Source organism: Rhineura floridana, chromosome 1, assembly GCF_030035675.1.
Source record: "Rhineura floridana isolate rRhiFlo1 chromosome 1, rRhiFlo1.hap2, whole genome shotgun sequence".
Classification (NCBI taxonomy): Eukaryota; Metazoa; Chordata; class Lepidosauria; order Squamata; family Rhineuridae; genus Rhineura; species Rhineura floridana.
In genome coordinates, this window is record NC_084480.1 from 47,413,130 (window position 1) to 47,429,616 (window position 16,487).

General features: G+C 41.8%; 1 protein-coding gene across 1 annotated transcript in view; it reads right to left on the minus strand.

The window, feature by feature from the left end:
• SV2C (synaptic vesicle glycoprotein 2C) overlaps positions 1–16,487 on the minus strand; it is a 165,184-nt gene that overhangs the window by 100,996 nt on the left and 47,701 nt on the right. Inside the window, exon 2 of the mRNA XM_061620461.1 lies at positions 6,978–7,649. Coding sequence (XP_061476445.1) covers positions 6,978–7,560 — 583 coding nt within the window. The 5' untranslated portion in view covers positions 7,561–7,649. The remainder of the gene's footprint in view (positions 1–6,977; positions 7,650–16,487) is intronic.

The window sequence follows — 16,487 nt, forward strand, 5'->3', positions numbered from 1 at the left end:
GTAATGTGTGTAAATCAGTCGTGTGTAAATTAGTCAGCAGCACATATACACAAACGTACGGATAGATAGTCTGCAGGGGAGGTATCCGATAATAAGGGGAACAAAAAGGGCGGGAAATTCGAATTCTGAAAGAAAAAAATGGCGCCCGGAAAAAAGGAGCGGGAAAAAAAATGACAGAGAGGGAAGAAGCAATGGCGGCCGTCGGAGGCGAACTGGGGGAAGGGCTGCCCAGCACGATCTCGCCAAAAACCGCAGTAGCGGCTCCAAAAAATCCCTGGAGAAAACAGGTAGGGGAAAACGGCTGCCAAAACCCGCAGTAGCGGCTCCAAAAAATCCCTGGAGAAAACAGGTAGGGGAAAACGGCCGCCACCGCAGAGAGAGCCGCGGTCGCGGTCTGAAAAGCCCTCAGTGGGATTTAAGCCACGTTGCAAGGGCGATCTGAGGCAGAGGGTTAACGGCGGGAGCCGCAGCTGCGAGCTCCCGCTGAGATCGGATAAGCCGCAGCCGCGGCAACCGATCAGGGGGGGGAGGTTAACAGCGATCAGAAGCGATCAAAAGGGGAGAACCGCAGCCGCGGTCCTTGAGGAAGCCCCCTGGCTAAAGAGACAACTGAGCGGGGGTGGGGTGGGGGCTAGAAACTACCAAAACGAAGAGAGCCGCAGCCGCGGTCTCAGAGGGAGCCCCCAATCAAGTCAATAAAATGGATTGAATAGCTCTGAGGGAAGGGTGATGAAGCCGCAGCCGCGGTCCCTGAGGGAACCCTCAGAGGCTAAACACACACAGAAAAAGAGAAAAGATTTAAAGACAAATACGAGACTTAGCTAAATGCTATGTGAAATTCCAATCTTGTTCGTACGAAGGCAAGAATGAACTGGGGAGTGGGAGGGGCATGACGCCCCTAGTCTTGACTTCAAAAACATTCTTGCCTTCGCACGATAGGTGGAACTATCCCACAGTGATGGCCCACTTCCTATGGAAAATAAAAATATTCACTGGAACTGAGGTGGGCTCCTGCTGGGAAGATGGGCAGGATATAAATCAAATAATAAATAAAATAGATAAATAAATTTATTTCTTGGCCTAGAAATACAAGCAGTATAATCCAAAGCAGCACAATGCACTGAGGTTCCTTACATTTCACGCACATAAGTTTAGTATGGTATATTGTTAGCATCTGTGCTTGTTTGGAGATAGCTCATCTAGATGAATATAATGGCACATTCTTGCCTCACATCCCTTTCTTTTTTGGAAAAACTTGACCCTTTACAGTATTACTCTTTAAAAATCTATTCCTTTCACTTAAAATATCTGTTCTAGACCAAGAAGTGTCTACCTGAAGATTTTGTTTTGTTTATTGTGGAGCAATGAAAATTGCAAGATAACAGGCAAGTCAAGTTCTGGCAATTCCAGTAAAAAAGGATCAGGTGGCAGATAATGGGAAAGACCCTGGTCTGAGATCCTAGAGAACCACTATCAGTCAGAGAAGCCAGTACTAGGCTAGATGGATAAACAGACTGACCTGGCATAAGGAAACTGTGCTACAACAGCTTCCAGTGCTGCATAAACAGCATACATTGAAGCCACATTCTCCCACCCACTCAAGAATCCTAGAGCCTATAGTTGATTAAGGGTACTAGGAATTGTAGCACTGTGAGGGGCAAACTAGAGTTCTTAGGCGGGAGGATGAGAAATGTGCTTTAAATGGTGTGTACACAGTCTCAGCGATTGTTTCAATTCTCTATGGAAAAGAGGGTCAGTCTCAAGCATTTCAGCCTGTCCAAATGGAATTGAGAGTGAATTAATACGACATAAGGGCTGCGTGCAGGCTTCTTCCAATGAGTAGGCCATTCACATGTGGCCAGTCACCACAGAAAAACTCAAGAGTATATTTTGAAATTTCACAATTCATTAAATTTGGTAGAGCAGGGGCTCCCAAAATGTATTTTATTTTACTACAAGTTGAATTCTATGGAGCTACAATTGCTACAACAGACAGGAAAGTCGTTAAGTGGCCCTCCAAGACCCCAGCAATTTTTAAGTGGTCTGTTGTGAATAATGTTTGGGAACCACTGTGGTAAAGGATCCAGGACAGAAAACACAAAATAGCTCTGTATTAGTAGGCAGAGTTGCAATGTGAGAAAGCGCAACTCTTCTGAAAGATTTAGAATGGAAGAAGGGAGAATCAAGCAAGTAAGGATACCTGGAGGAGTCAAGTATTTCAGCAGTTCTGATTTATATTCTGGAAACTCCCCCCCCCCCAAGCAGGAATAAGTCAGCACAAGCCATATCCAAGACAGAAAATTGTAGGAAATGTGTTTGCTGCAGAGATGGAATACAGCTTGAACATATGCTAAGCTTGCAGCATAAACACCTGTACTTTGGGATTGTTGTCACCTGACTATGATATTATCCAAATGAGGTAACAAGCAATATTAGCAAGGATTTAGTGATGTAAATTGCATCCAGTCCTTACTAACAATTTATCAAGGATTAGATGTGACTCATGTCAGGAAATATTCTCTAAAACGGCTATGGGCAGAGCAATCCTGAGTCACTGAAGCCAGTGTAGTTTATGTTGGCTTAAGTTAAGCAGGCGTAAAGTACACCAGATCCAAACCTTGCTCAGAAAAAAGGCTACTGCCAGATGACCTGGCCCAAGCCTAGCAGAGGCAAAACAAGCCTGTAAAATCGAGTTTGACTTATACTACCCTCTATTACTTGGATGGGAGGTAAATGGGAGCCCCATATAAAAGAAGGATAAGAGTAGAAATTGTATGACCCTTGCCTCTTAATAGGTTTCTTAATAAACATTTTTGAATGTGCTACACATTTTTCTTCCAATAGGTACTTTAAGTCTTGGAACTGTGAATGACTGGAAGCTGAGAAGATCAAATTAAAAAGTTCAAAATTTTGATAGATGAGGTCTTGTAAACTGTGATTTATCTATCTTGCAAGATTATCTAAACATGAAGCCTGTGGAGAGTTCAGTGTTGTGTTAAATATCTTCAGTTTTGTTTTAAAAGTGGATGTGACACCTAATGATTTAAACAGTGATGTATTTTCAGCCAAAGAAACCCAGACTGCTGAGGCACAGACACACACAAAAATGGACAGGGTGACCAAATTAAGACTTTTTCTCATGGAGATATTTTAAACATTATTTGCATTTCTATGAAGCATGGCAATTAGTTAATGGAACTAATTATAACAGGTAGAACTAGAGGTGAAAGTTTGACACTGGCACAGAACAAATGCAATTGAAAACATGCAACAGGAATCCCCTGGTCCCTCAGCCTAGCTTTGTGTGAACACAGACTTTAGGTATCTGTGCTTTACTAATTTTCCGCTGCCATCAATTCACTCAGAATACTTAAAAAAAACTCCTAGTAACGTGTGTAGTAGGCTTTAGGCGTGAGATGAACACCAACATTAGAGACAGGATAAACCTTAAAGATTGTTGGTTTATTAAGGGATACTATTTAGTTAATATTTCCTGATATTTACATTGGGGTCTTAAAGGTGGTTGCTGACAGTTTCTAAAGACTCAAGAAACACCATTGCTGACACCAGCCTCTAACTGGCTTTTATCTCAGGGCAATCTCCCTAAACCTCCATCCCAGCCAAATACTCGCACAACACAGTCCAGTTACTGGGGGCAATCTGCCTCTGTACACCAAACCTCCTCTAGTTGTCCTCCTGGCTGCTTGGACAGTTTAGCCAACTTACAAAGCCCACTTGTGTCACATCACTCCGGTACGACCTTTTCCCAGGGCAGCCTCTCATTCCAAGTCAGTCACTAGTTCCCATTTGATCTTCACCAAACAATTATTAATATCATCCTGGGTACAGTAATATCTCAGTTAACAAATCCTCCAGGAAAGAAGGTCCTTTTAACAAAATATTTTTTGGGTGCAGGATGTGTGGTGGTGGGGTCCTTGTTTACTGGATTGCAGCTGCCACAGACAGCTCTCTCACACATGGCTGAAATGGTGCTCCTTGCTAGGTGGCACAGGTGCCTCCACAGTAAACAGTGCTTTGGGTGCCCTAGAAGCACTCTTTACTACTGTCTGCTCGAGTGTGGGGGAGGATGGCAGAGAGAGGGAGAGGGAGAGAAAGCACAGGGTGGCGGTGGCTGCTGCCCCTTGCCTACCTGCTCGAGTGTACGGAGAGGAGAACTGTGCACGTTTCCTAAATGAAAGAACTAATTCACATTGCTTTAATACCACCTAGTGGAAATGTATGGAATATACTATAGAACATGACATGTATGACTCCTGTCAAGTGCAGCTAAAAGCATATTATAATATATGCTCAAATAATGAAATGTAGAGTTTTAAAGATATGTACCGCAAACTCCTATTGGTGATGGGTATAAATTTTGATACTTTCTGTTATGTTTCTTTTTAAAACAATAAAATACATTTTTTTTAAAACCCCGGTCCAGGCCCTAGAATATCTAATACATTCTCCAAGCAATTGGGTCTCTCTCCTCTCAAAGCCTGTCACCAAGTTGCCACCACTAAGCAGGCTTGTAACAATGTAATAATACAAGGCCTCATGGCAGTCATAGAAGTCACAGGACATTTTTTGGCTCCAAGCATAAGCATAAACAAACATATATACAGCATTTCTCCACATCTCCCCCCCCCCAGAGAACACTGTCATTCCAAATGGAATACAGCAAGGAGCACCAAAACAAATCAGGGAGTAAAGAAATCTTGTCCTGAAAGAGTGTCAGCAAAGATTAGATATATTTTTTAACCAGGAATATGCCCAACTTTAAAATGGGCATATCCCAAGACCATTTTTGTAACTTTGTGTTCATACCGGCTATGGCCTATAACTGTATAATCAGAGCATGAGCTTATGAATAAAATCAGGATATACAATGTTGCATTTAAAAAGAAAAGTTACACTATTGCTCAATATTTATGAATAGAGATGGTAGGTTTATATTACTTACTATGCACAAAATTTGATGAATGCTAATTAGTTGTGGTTAATTTTGTGAATGTCCAAAAAGAGCTATAGATTCACAGTTTTCAGACAAATATCGGTAAATTCACCATTGTATCGCTAGATTTTCACAAAATTTGTCTGGCATTATTAGCATCTACACAGGAATCATAAAATGCACAAAATTCACTTTAAAGCATACATGTAAATGTAAATGTACAGCCTTCACGTTGATTCCGACTTATGGAGACCCTATGAATAGGGTTTTCATGAGGCTGAGAGGCAGTGACTGGCCCAAGGTCACCCAGTGAGCTTGATGGCTATGCGGGGATTCGAACCCTGGTCTCCCAGGTCGTAGTCCAATAACTTAACCACTACGCCACACTGGCTCAGAATTAGAGCATACATAGTATGCTTTAAATCAGTAAATACAGTGTCTCAAAGAACTGTATGCTGTTCATATTAAATGGATGAAGAAATGCTAGTATTTTTCCCTGTGAACACACAATCTCAAATACAGTTGAAGGTTATTACAATGCAGCTCACTGTACTGCAGATTTGGATACACCACAGGTATAATAATGTTCCCTGGGTAAAATATTGTATACAGTAAGCAGTTTGTATTATAACATTGAACCCCTATAATGTGGGTGCATCCTTTCTCCCCCAATCCGCATGTTATAATAAGCTTTCACTGTAATTTCATAATATATGTCTGAACTATTCCCACTCAAGTCCCACTTAAACAAATGAGTCTTCAAACTTAAACTGAGCTGTCATTTCTTAGAAGAGGTGTTTCTGCGAAAATGTCTGGGATTTTCTATTTTTGTCACCTAGTACCCCTCGAAAAAGGCAAAATTCCCTCAAAATATGCTCCATCGTTTTTTGTGGAGGTCTCCTCCCATAATGCCCTAGAATGACTTTAGAGATGGGACATCCTTCAGGATGCAAAATGGTGGCCAGGCTGCCAATGCTCTTGGGTGCTGCTGCCACTTGCAGTGTCAGGGAGAAAAAACAATGAAGCTGTGCTACTGCCACTACTAACAGAAGGCCTCACTCCCAAGAAACTGTTGAAGAATTTCTCCTCCCCCTGGTCCCATCACCACCAATTTCTTTTCCAGCAATAATTTGGAGAATTTTGAGAGGCCGCTTGCACACAACTCTGTTTCAAACACTCCTAGTAATGATGCCTTTTTTCCATCTCTCTGTTATTATTCTTGATACTATGCTATGCAGCTCACTATCAAAATATATTTATTCTGGATTTACAAAACTTCATGTATTTTTTTTTTGTCCAAGGGGCAGGACTATCACTACGATTTAGGTGCATACCTACTTATGTTTATTGGTCATGACTAGGGATGGGCAAGATTTTTGATTCAGTTCTCATTTCATGCCAAATCTATCAAATTCACACTTTCCGAAACAACATGAGAACCGAAACACAGCCATCCTTCAAAATTTGCACTTATTTGAATTTTGTGGTGCAGTTTGCCAACCAATGTTTACAAAAATGCATAAATTAGGGGAAAGTATGCATGAAAATGAAAACATGAATGAAAATAATATGCAAAATGATGAGAAATGGTTTAGAAAATGTGTACATTAATCTAAACTGCCTACAAAAATGTTATTAGGAGAAATAAATCCACACTAAAATTCTGAAGAATTTTCATGATGATTTTTTTTAAAAAAAAACCTGCAAATTGCTGCAGAAATGTGAAGAATGGAATTTAAGATTGAAAAATGAGAAACCAGGAGAACCAAAATTGAAAGATCTTTCCATCCTTAGTCATGACAAGGGCAGAGGAAAAGTTTTTCCTCTACTCTTCTTTTTAGGCACACAATGAAACAAAAGAGAGACATGGTGATATCTTAATGCATTTTGTGAACCTCACATGCAGACTTAACAAAGCAAAAAGAGTTACTTCTTTTAATAAGGGATAGCACTGTCAAGTACATACTAGACAATATCTGCCTAATTTATGACACAGCAAAGACAGGACATAGATAATACTCACCAAGCCATCCCGATCCAGAATTAGGGATGCACATGTCTGTCTCAGCACTGGGCAATACAAATCCAACCACAAAAACTTCTACCCCATCAGCCATTAGTGCCATTCCAAGGACAAAGAAGAGGGCCCACTGAAAACGTCCATGCCCACATTCTTGAATGATGAGCTCATACTGCTGTGCCAGTTCTTCTTCATCAGCTTTCCTTTCTGTTTCCAATTCAAGACGATCTTTGTAATCATCTCGTGCGGGCTCTCCTACGGCTGAAACCCCACCCTTGTTCTGAGATGCATTTGGGATTCCCTGATACTCCCCCTCATAAATCTCATCATCTTCATCATGTCCTTCAGTCGCTTCACTTGATCCTTCATCTTCATTTGCCTCTCCACCGTAATTTCCTTCTTGGGTGTAATACGCATCATCTTCTTTACCTTGGAATCTATTGTAAGATCTTTCCGTATACTCAGCTTGAGCTTTGTCTGCAGCTTTATTCACCTTCCTCACTGTTTGTTTCTTGACTTCCTTTGCAATGTCCTGAGCCCCTCTCCTTAATGAAGTACTATCTTCCATCTTGAAAACTCCATCCATCTTGCGTTAATCAATGTGTGACTGAACTGATTCTGTGCACAAGCAGCTGCAGCAGGAGACTCAAAACACCTTCCGTTTTAAAACAAGATCTAAGGGAGGGAGAAATACATACAAGAAAACATAAGTTTTGTTCATTCTTCACAGAATCACAGAACTAAAAGGCAACACAGGATTGATGGTCACCTTTGCCCAAGAGGCTGGACAACCAATTCCTCATGAATTACCCCACACTAATCTAACCAAGAGTGCACCCCCAGGGAACTGGTGCACTGCAGAAAGGCTCCTACAGGGTTAATAGCTCTTGGTGACACAAGGAAGGGGGCCAAAAGGGGAAAGCAAAATATGTTCAGGGATCTTTGCTGGCTCTCTCACTTACATGCTACGCAAATACAAAGATCATTTTAGAAATAAAGTCAGTTTCCAAAATACAGCTTAAGATGCATAGCTTAACGCATTATAGATCCAAACATGTATTATAAAAGGTAACTGAAGCATTTCCAAAAAAGAGAACAGTAGCCTGATATATAGTACAATTTTCTGTTCCTCTTCCATATCAGTACTGCAGTTTATTATAATTAGTTGTGCTGCTCAATTTTGCAATTCCTGTTTGGAAGACCCAATCTCAGCAACTGTTAATGTTTACCTCAAAATATAATGTGAGGATTGCAGCCAGAGTTCATTCTTAGGCTTGGATTTTAATCCAAATTGGAGAAGTCAACTCCTTTCCCCCTCCCTCCATGTCTTATTTCAAACACCCTCCTACCCATTGAGAGGAAAAAGGTCTCTCTCTACCTTGCCACCCCCAGTTTCTCTTTTCTTCCATTATATTTTCAGACTCTCAGAATTTAAATCTGGGATTCTTTCCCTCCTCTTTCATGCATTCAATGAATGCATACTGGGGCATGAAAGGGGCTTATGGATTAACCTGAAAATAAGATAGCAAATAGAGCCAGTGTGATGTAGTGGTTAAGGTGTTGGACTATGACCTGGGAAACCAGGGTTCAAATCCCCACACAGCCATGAAGCTCACTGGGTGACCATGGGCCAGTCACTGCCTCTCAGCCTCATGAAAACCCTATTCATAGGGTTGCCATAAGTCAGAATCAACTTGAAGGCAGTACATTTACATTTTTTAAGATAGCAAATACAGTGTGGATTGGTTTCCACTCTGTGAAGAATGGGTGGGGAACTGCCAGCCTGCAGGGCAGATTCAGTCAATGGGGCTCTTTGCCTCACATACCCCTTGCTATAATTAGGCTTGCAAAAATGTCTTCTATTGGCACCAGTTGAATTGCAGCCAAGGAGAAATTGGGAGGTGGGTTGCAGCTGAAGAGGGGGAGGGTTTAAAGCATAATAGTTACAGTGAAATGCAGCAATCTTCCTGGACTGCAGCTGGAGAAGAAAGGGTTAACTCTCCCTCACTCATGGACAATCTTCAGAAACATTACCCCCCATTCTATCAATTAGGCTTGAAAGAAGTGCTTTTTACAAGCCTGGTTGCTGGAAGGAGAGTGAATGCGTATGCATGTGCATATGCATCATTTGTGTGTGTGTGTGTGTGTGTGTGTGTGTGCTATATATGTATGTCTGTGTGTTCATGTGTGGTACGCGGGAAGGTATCCATGCACCCTTTTGTCTTTGCTATGCACATTGATGGCATGTGTCCCGCTGAAAGGTTAGCCAAGAAGAATGCAGCCCTTGGGCTGAAAAAGGTTCCTCCTACCCGTTGTCAAGTCTTCTTGCTGCATAAGGATTCCAACCTGCGTTTCATCTATAAAAGATTAATGACACTTGAAGGCCAACACAAAGTGAAGGCAATCTAATTAAAAAGGAAGTCAAACTTCTTTACAAGGACTGAGACATTAGTCTCAAACACTCTTATCACAGTGATTTAGCTATTCTGCTAGGATAGGAAAGGGGTGGAATTGCAGCCACACAAGAACATTTTCCAGTGATTAAGTGGTTACACGTTCTGTTTTGAGAGCAATTCATGAGTGGATGATCTCTGATTTAAAATCTGCCTGACATTGTTCCAAAACATCTAATGAAAATGACACTGTAAAGAAGGTGACCTCAGCCTGTAGAGTTTCCAACGTACAATATATTGCGTAAAGGTAATGCACTTTCATATAATTCGTAATTGAAAGCTTAATGTGATAAGAAAACACTAGGAGACAGAAGGAATGAGAGAACTGACTCTTTCCAAACCCTGTGTTGATTATTTATTATTTATTGATGATTATTAATTATTAATTTATTATTAATTTTACCTCATATTCCCTTACTGTGACTAAATCATTTCATTATCCTTCAGTGTTTCATTAAAACTGACTTCAAACTGTTTCTGTTCTTCTCTGTCATGATTTTTCAGAATCCTAGGGCTGAAATGGTAGCAGGCCACCTCCAGACACTCTTGGATGAGACCGATTATCTGGATCCATTTCAGTCAGGTTTCAGGCCTGGTTTTGGCATGGAAACAGCCTTGGTTGCCCTTTATGATGACCTCTGTCGGGAAAGAGACAGAGGGAGTGTGACTCTGTTGATTCTCCTTGATCTCTCAGCGGCTTTTGATACCATTGACCATGGTATCCTTCTGGGAAGACTGGCTGAGTTGGGAGTGGGAGGGACTGCATGGCGGTGGTTCCGCTCCTACTTGGCAGGTCAGCTCCAAAAGGTGGTGCTTGGGGAACATTGCTCGGCACACTGGACTCTCCAGTATGGGGTTCCACAGGGGTCAGTTCTGTCCCCTATGCTGTTCAACCATCCAATGTGAAGCTTTTGTCATGGTGGTCCTCAAAGAGTGTCCATTGTCTATTTGTGTTTAAATTGTGAAGTGCCTCTTCCATTTTTCTTGGATTTATGCTTTGTTCTTCTTCCTTAGAGGGTATACCCTGAGAAGCTGAGAGCAATTGAAGAAGCAATAAAGGCAAGGAGACGTAGCCATCTGGAACCAATGTACAACACCTCTCCTTCCAAAATGCTGAAGCAGCAGCAGACAAGCCTTGAGAGGTGGGGATCCGGCAGGGAGGCTAGCCTATCACCCAGAGCAATCTCGACAGGAAAATCATTGATTTCATTGTAGAGACATTACCACTTCAGGCTGTGGACAAACATCATTCATTAGTTTGGTTTGCATTGGACTCCCAAAAGATCTCACTGTCACATGTGCCAAGACTCTGACAGAATTGAGAAGAGAGCATGCCACATGAGAGAAACTATTGCAAACAGAATGGGTGCTGTGGCATATATAGCAACCACTGCAGATTGTTGGACCAATGGCAAGAAGAGTTACTTTGGGATAACAGCCCACTGGATCAACCCAACTATCCTGAAATGTGAGGTTGGGGCCTTGGCTTACAAGCATCTAAAGGGGCGCCATACATATGATGTCCTTGCAAAAGCACTGCATGATGTGCATGTGCAGTACAGGATTCACAACAAAGTTATGTTCACTACTACAGACAATGGCTCCAACTTTGTGAAAGCATTCAAAGTTTTCATGGCCAAAAAACCAGCAGCAGCTGCAGACACCAGTGCAAATGATGATGATGGTGATAACCAGGAGGCTGAGGTGGAGTTTGTGCCCATCTGTGAGATGCTAGATACAGGACCTGAAGCAGAGGAAGAAGCAGCAGACTCAGGAGAAGATTTTGTTTTACCACCACACCAGAGATGTGCTACCCACACCCTCAACCTGGTGGCAACACACGACATAGAGGACATGATTTCTGATTCCTCCAAAAGTAGTCTTCTTGGTTCTTTCAAGAAACACTTTCGTTCCTTGATGGGAAAGTGCAGCAAGTTGTGGTCCAAGCAGAACCAGTCAGCACAGATTACTGAATACATCCATGTGCAATGTGGTGTGTATCTGAAGGTACCAAATAAGACCAGGTAGAATTGCACCTTTGATGCACTGAAGCAACTACATGAGCTCCTGTCAACTGTGCCACTAAAAAGGAACACCATAATGGACCACTGCTTCTTGTCCAGGATCGCAGCTGCTGAGACTGTAGGGGTGCAGGAAAACACAGAGATCATGGGGCCACAGCCCAGTCCCTAGACATCCTGCAACGGGCAAATGGCACGTTCATCGAGTATTGGCTACCGATACCCTACAGTCTGGGCCACAAGTTAGAAGGGCTGGAAAACAAACCTGTGAGGTACGCATACTGTTTTCAGTTCCTGAGAGGTGTGCGTGAAGCCCTAAGAAAGTGGTTTGCAGCTATCTGGGAGGACAAGAGGCTTCTTATGGCAGCCTGCCTACACCCTTGCTTCAAACTAGAGTGGCTGGAATCGTGCCAGGCAACCACCTATACCAATAACTAAGAACATTAGGGAAGCCCTTTGGGTGGATTACTCCAAGGGAAATGTCTCAAGGGAGGCATCAGAGGGCTTAAGGTGGTAGGCAGGGGCTGGGCCTTTTCTTCCCGGAGCTTCTCATCACAACCTTGGGTGCTGCAGCTAATCCTTAAGGGCCTGCGGTGCTGCCCCATGAGTGTGGTGACTTGGTCACCTTCCTACAGGCTCAGGCTGACAGACCCTGAACCAGGGGACATGACAACCATCAAGAAATCAAGAGCAGATGGTGGTTTCCTAACATATATGTATTAACACATCCTCTCTCTTTCTTAGATACACATTGGAAGCCTTGTTGAAAGCTGAAATAAAGATGGGTGCACTTAATGAGGACAGTGATCAGTCTTCAAAGACCAGGAAGGAGATGATTTGGAAAATGAGTTCTTTAACATTCAGCCCCAGGGCAAGAAGTCAGAAGTTGACACTGCAGATGAGGAATTGTTGAGGTACGTGAGATCTCCCAGCAGGGAACTGTCATCACTCCATGGCTTTCCACATGTGCTGCAGTGGTTTTTGCAGCACAACACAGGCATGCCTTCAAACACCACAGTAGAACACCTGTTCAGTACCGGTGGCAATGTAATGACTGTAAAAAGACATTCCTTGTCTGACATGCTCTTTGAGCATCTTGTTCTTTTGAGACGTAACAGAACTGCATTGCAAAATTTGATTTCAAATATAAAATTTGATTTCAAGTTTTGAGGTATCATAATTGCTGGGGGGGATGCGAGATTCTGTTATGCCATTCTGTTAATCTTACGGATAATTTTTTTTATTCCACTACCCTCTGTGTGTTTGTGTTTATTTTTAATGTTGTTTTAGGCTACTTAGATGTGCAGCAGACAAGGCCAGCACCTTGTAGGTGTTTTTTTAAAAAAGTAACTGAAATGTAACTGTAGTGATTACTTCTGGGGAAAAGTAATCAGTTACTTTCAGAGTTACTGTAATGGTAATTACTACTTTTGGGGGGCATGTTACTGTAACTGTAATTTATTACTTTTTCTTCACCATTCCATTCTTTACCACCACCACCCATTTTTTAAAACAATTGTTTTCTCCACTCCACCCCGTCTCACTCTCCACCTCCTCCCTTGTTGCCTCCTACCCACCCACAGAGCATGAGGGAAGAGCAACACTGCACAGAAGCCCAGTTTGAGGCACATGATTTTCGTCCACAAATCAGAGGAGCAGAAGACTTCCCCTGCTTCCTCCCCAAGTAATGCCCTAAAGTAATGCTGGAAACATTACAATTACTCCACAACAGTAATAAAATTACTCCTAGTTCTATTACAATCAAAATGTAAAGGAATTACCCACTCGTTCCTCAAAAAAGTAATGAATTACAAGTAATTTGTTACTTGTACTTCCAGGCTCTGATTTCCACCCAGTGCATATCCTGTAACTTCCTGCTGAAATTGCCTGACTTTACGCCACATATGTTCTGGTTTATTTTTTGTTTTGCTTTTGTTGCGCTATAGCACCTTCAGACAGCACTAATGTGATAGCACAGGGGAAGGATCTCAGAACAAACTAAAGCAAAATAAATCCACCAGTAATGCACTATTACTGTGTCAAGAACATTTTGCAGAATGCATCCACAACAAAAGAGACATCTGGAGGAGCCTTCAGTTCCACTCCTGTTGCCACTCACAGAGCCAGATTTAACAGGTTTCTGTACAAAAAAGACAAGAGTAGAGGCGGATAGAAAGCTCTTGCCACTGTCACCATGGTAAGAACTCCCTTACCCTTTAAAATGTTGCTTTGCCTCCCAAAAATCAAAACAGCTGCCCCAATTTGCCACATGACAACTGGAGTGGCCAAATGGGGCTAGCCATTTCAACACAGCCCTCAATCAGGGCCACCCCAAAGATAGGTAGGAGTTTCTGCACAATTAGTGACTACCTAAGCCTGCAGAAATTAAAAAGAAAACCCTCCCCAAAAACAGACCAATAAGGAGCCAAGGACTGCTGGACATCAGCAGAAAAAGATAGAAAAGTGGGGTGGGAGAAAGATTTGGCCCCTTGAACTTCTAACAGCTTAGAGTACATGAGCGGAATGCCAAAGAGGCTATCAATGGCAACTAGCCACAATGGCTATGTTCTGCTTCCACTATCAGAAGCAGAATGCCTCTGAATACCAGTTGCTGGGAAATCACAAGTGGGAAGAATGTTGTGGCACTCATGTTCTGCTTGCTGGAGTTCCATAGACATAGACAAATAAATAAATAGTTGGCCACTGCAAGGGTGTTATTATGTTCTTCTGGGTACACTACCATATTTTGTTGCAGGTTCACCCAACTTAGTAAGTACCTATCAGCTGTGGCTAGTGAAACAGGCATCACAGATAATGTAATGGGTTCTGCATACTTGGGAGAAAAATATTAGATTATAAATGAAAACGGGGACCCCAAAACAGCTCATTAAGACTCACGTGTTAAGAGTGCTCTGGCTAACCCCCACTTTGGTTCATTTGGAGTCAAAAGGGTGGCAAGATCCTGTAGTATTCTGGACTACATATTTCACCCCATACTCCCTGTTTTCTGCTTGTTGTGCCTTCCTAAAAACTGTGAAATGAGAAGAAGCAAGGACCAACTTTTGGCACGTTTGGAGGAACGTGCAGACCCTGAATTAAATGTTATCTAATTTCTTGTCCAATTTCCCTCATGCCCAGCAGAATCCCAATGTTCAAAGACAGCACTAGAAAGCAGAACTAGTTTTTCTGAGTGACAGCAAGAAATACATACACAACACGAGATCACCTTATACCCAGACCCCTCCTTTTCATGTTGGTTTGTAAAAGAGAAAGTGTATTGAAGAGCAGGGTTTGAGACCCAAGAAGGTGATCTGAGCTCCAGCATGTATAACTATGCTCTCAAAGAATGCAGCGCAGGACTGCAGGCCACAGATTGGGAAGGGAGTCTGTGTCCCGGTGCAAGCCTTGAGGCAAAGAGATCCCTTCCTGCGTTTTGGTCAGAGCTCCTTCACATCACTTCAACTGTATTCCACTGCCCACTCCTGGGCCTAGGATAGGTAACCTGTGCTACCTGTCATTCCTTATAGCAGTAGGGACCTTCTATCTCTTTAGTGTAGAGTTATGAATGGGTTAGTGTATTAATGATTAAATGCTGCAACACACCTAGTAATTTTGTATCACTATTCTTTTTTTCTCTCTCAATAAAAGAAAGCTTTGATTTAGTCTGGTTTGGACCTGCATCTCTTGGTTTATACACACACTATTTAGGCACATTTTCAAATTATTGGCTGCTAATTTTAGTTTTTTATTATTCCATTCATCTCACCTATGGCCATGAAAATATGTTATTTTTATGTTTTCTTTCCAGCAATAAATATTTTATTGTTATGTTTTCTTGAGGAACCACATTTTTGGAATATTTTAGTTTTAGTTTTTCTTTTTGTATTTGCCACAGAAGATTTTTATTAAATGCATTTAGACTGGAACCTAACAGATCACTGGCATGAAGCCAGTACCCAAGCTTTGGTTAACATGAATTGCTCCTGGGCCAGGACACAGATAATGCGCTGGCATGCCATTTTCCTGCATTACTACAGCAGCAAGGAGGCCCATTTCATTCTCTCCCGACTACAGAAGGTGACAAGTCTACTTTGGTCATCATCCTGCAATTTGACAAGATGTCCCAAGGCTTCTTTGGTACACGCTTGCAACCTTTTACCATAGTCACTCGGGGGGAGGGAGTTGATTCTTCTCTGCATTATTCAACTTTTTCTGGTCAGCACCAACAAACCACAGACAGTTCAGTTCAGCTTCCACTGAACATACCCTTTGGTCTCCTGAAACTGAACTCTTTGCATTCCTGATAAAGCCTACATCTACAGCATGTTTCAAGATCACAGAAACTGTTTTATTCCACAATTAGTGGATATTCATTGTATTATTGAATGTAATTGAATACTCGTGCATTGTGCTTTAAGGATTTGATTATCTAATAACCATTACTATCTTTTATTATGTAATCCAAGTATAGAATGGAATTTTGCTTAAGAAAATACATGTTCTTTGGTTTTCTTAACAAAGTCTTAAAGAATGGTTTTGCATTGGTCTATGTGGGTAAAGAATGTTTGTATGTGACAACTGGTTGTCCAAGATCCTGGAGTATTCTGGACTACATTCCCCACCCCACACCCCATTTTCTGACTGGTTATGCCTTCCTAAGTACTGTGAAATGAGGACAAGAAGCAAGGACCATCTTTTGGCATTTTCAAAGCCCCGAATTAAATGTTATCTTATTTCTTGGCTGATTTCCCTAATGCCCAGCAGGAGGAGGCAGTAGAGTCTACTGCACCTTATGAGCTACGCACTGTATATACAAAAACAAGTCTACACCTAAGCTACTATAGACCAGAGACTCTTAAAGTGGCAAGCAAAGATGCACACAGACCTAATTTTTTTAAATGTTTTGTTTTAATAGGTTTTTAAAGATGTTTTGTTTTAATATATTTTAACATCTGTTTTTTAAGATGTTTTAGAGTGTTTTTTAGTGTTTTGCTTGCCGCCCTGGGAGAAAGGGCAGGATATAAATTTAATAATATTTT